This window comes from Antrostomus carolinensis, unplaced genomic scaffold (genome assembly GCF_000700745.2).
Source record: "Antrostomus carolinensis isolate BGI_N321 unplaced genomic scaffold, ASM70074v2 scaffold47580, whole genome shotgun sequence".
NCBI lineage: Eukaryota > Metazoa > Chordata > Aves > Caprimulgiformes > Caprimulgidae > Antrostomus > Antrostomus carolinensis.
In genome coordinates, this window is record NW_010290022.1 from 1 (window position 1) to 288 (window position 288).

The following is a 288-nucleotide window of genomic DNA, read 5'->3' on the forward strand; positions in this document are numbered from 1 at the left end:
AGGAGGAGACTCCTGAGGGGGGTTTGGGATACCCCGGTGTGGAATCGGCCGCCTGTGCTGGTGGGTACCCGGGACCTGGAGGAGGTTTATAGGGAAAGGGAGGCTGGGGGCTGGGCTGAGAGGAAGCCACGTGTCCCACGGTGACTGGGGAGCCAGAGAAAGGAGCAGGAGGGAGAGCTCCATGGGCTGTGGGGCCCAGAGGCATGTTTGGGGTTGGGCTGTAGGGCAAAGGGAAGGAAGGAGACCCCGAAGGGAAGGGCTGCGGCTTCGGCGGCTTCGTGGGGCCCG

At 65.6% G+C, this 288-nt stretch overlaps 1 protein-coding gene across 1 annotated transcript in view; it reads right to left on the minus strand.

Moving 5' to 3' along the window:
- Positions 1 to 139: 139 nt before the first annotated feature.
- The window catches only part of LOC104528148 (VPS37C subunit of ESCRT-I), a gene marked incomplete at both ends in the record, with an annotated part of 697 nt that continues 548 nt past the window's right edge, over positions 140 to 288 (minus strand). Inside the window, one exon of the mRNA XM_029086018.1 lies at positions 140 to 288. Coding sequence (XP_028941851.1) covers positions 140 to 288 — 149 coding nt within the window.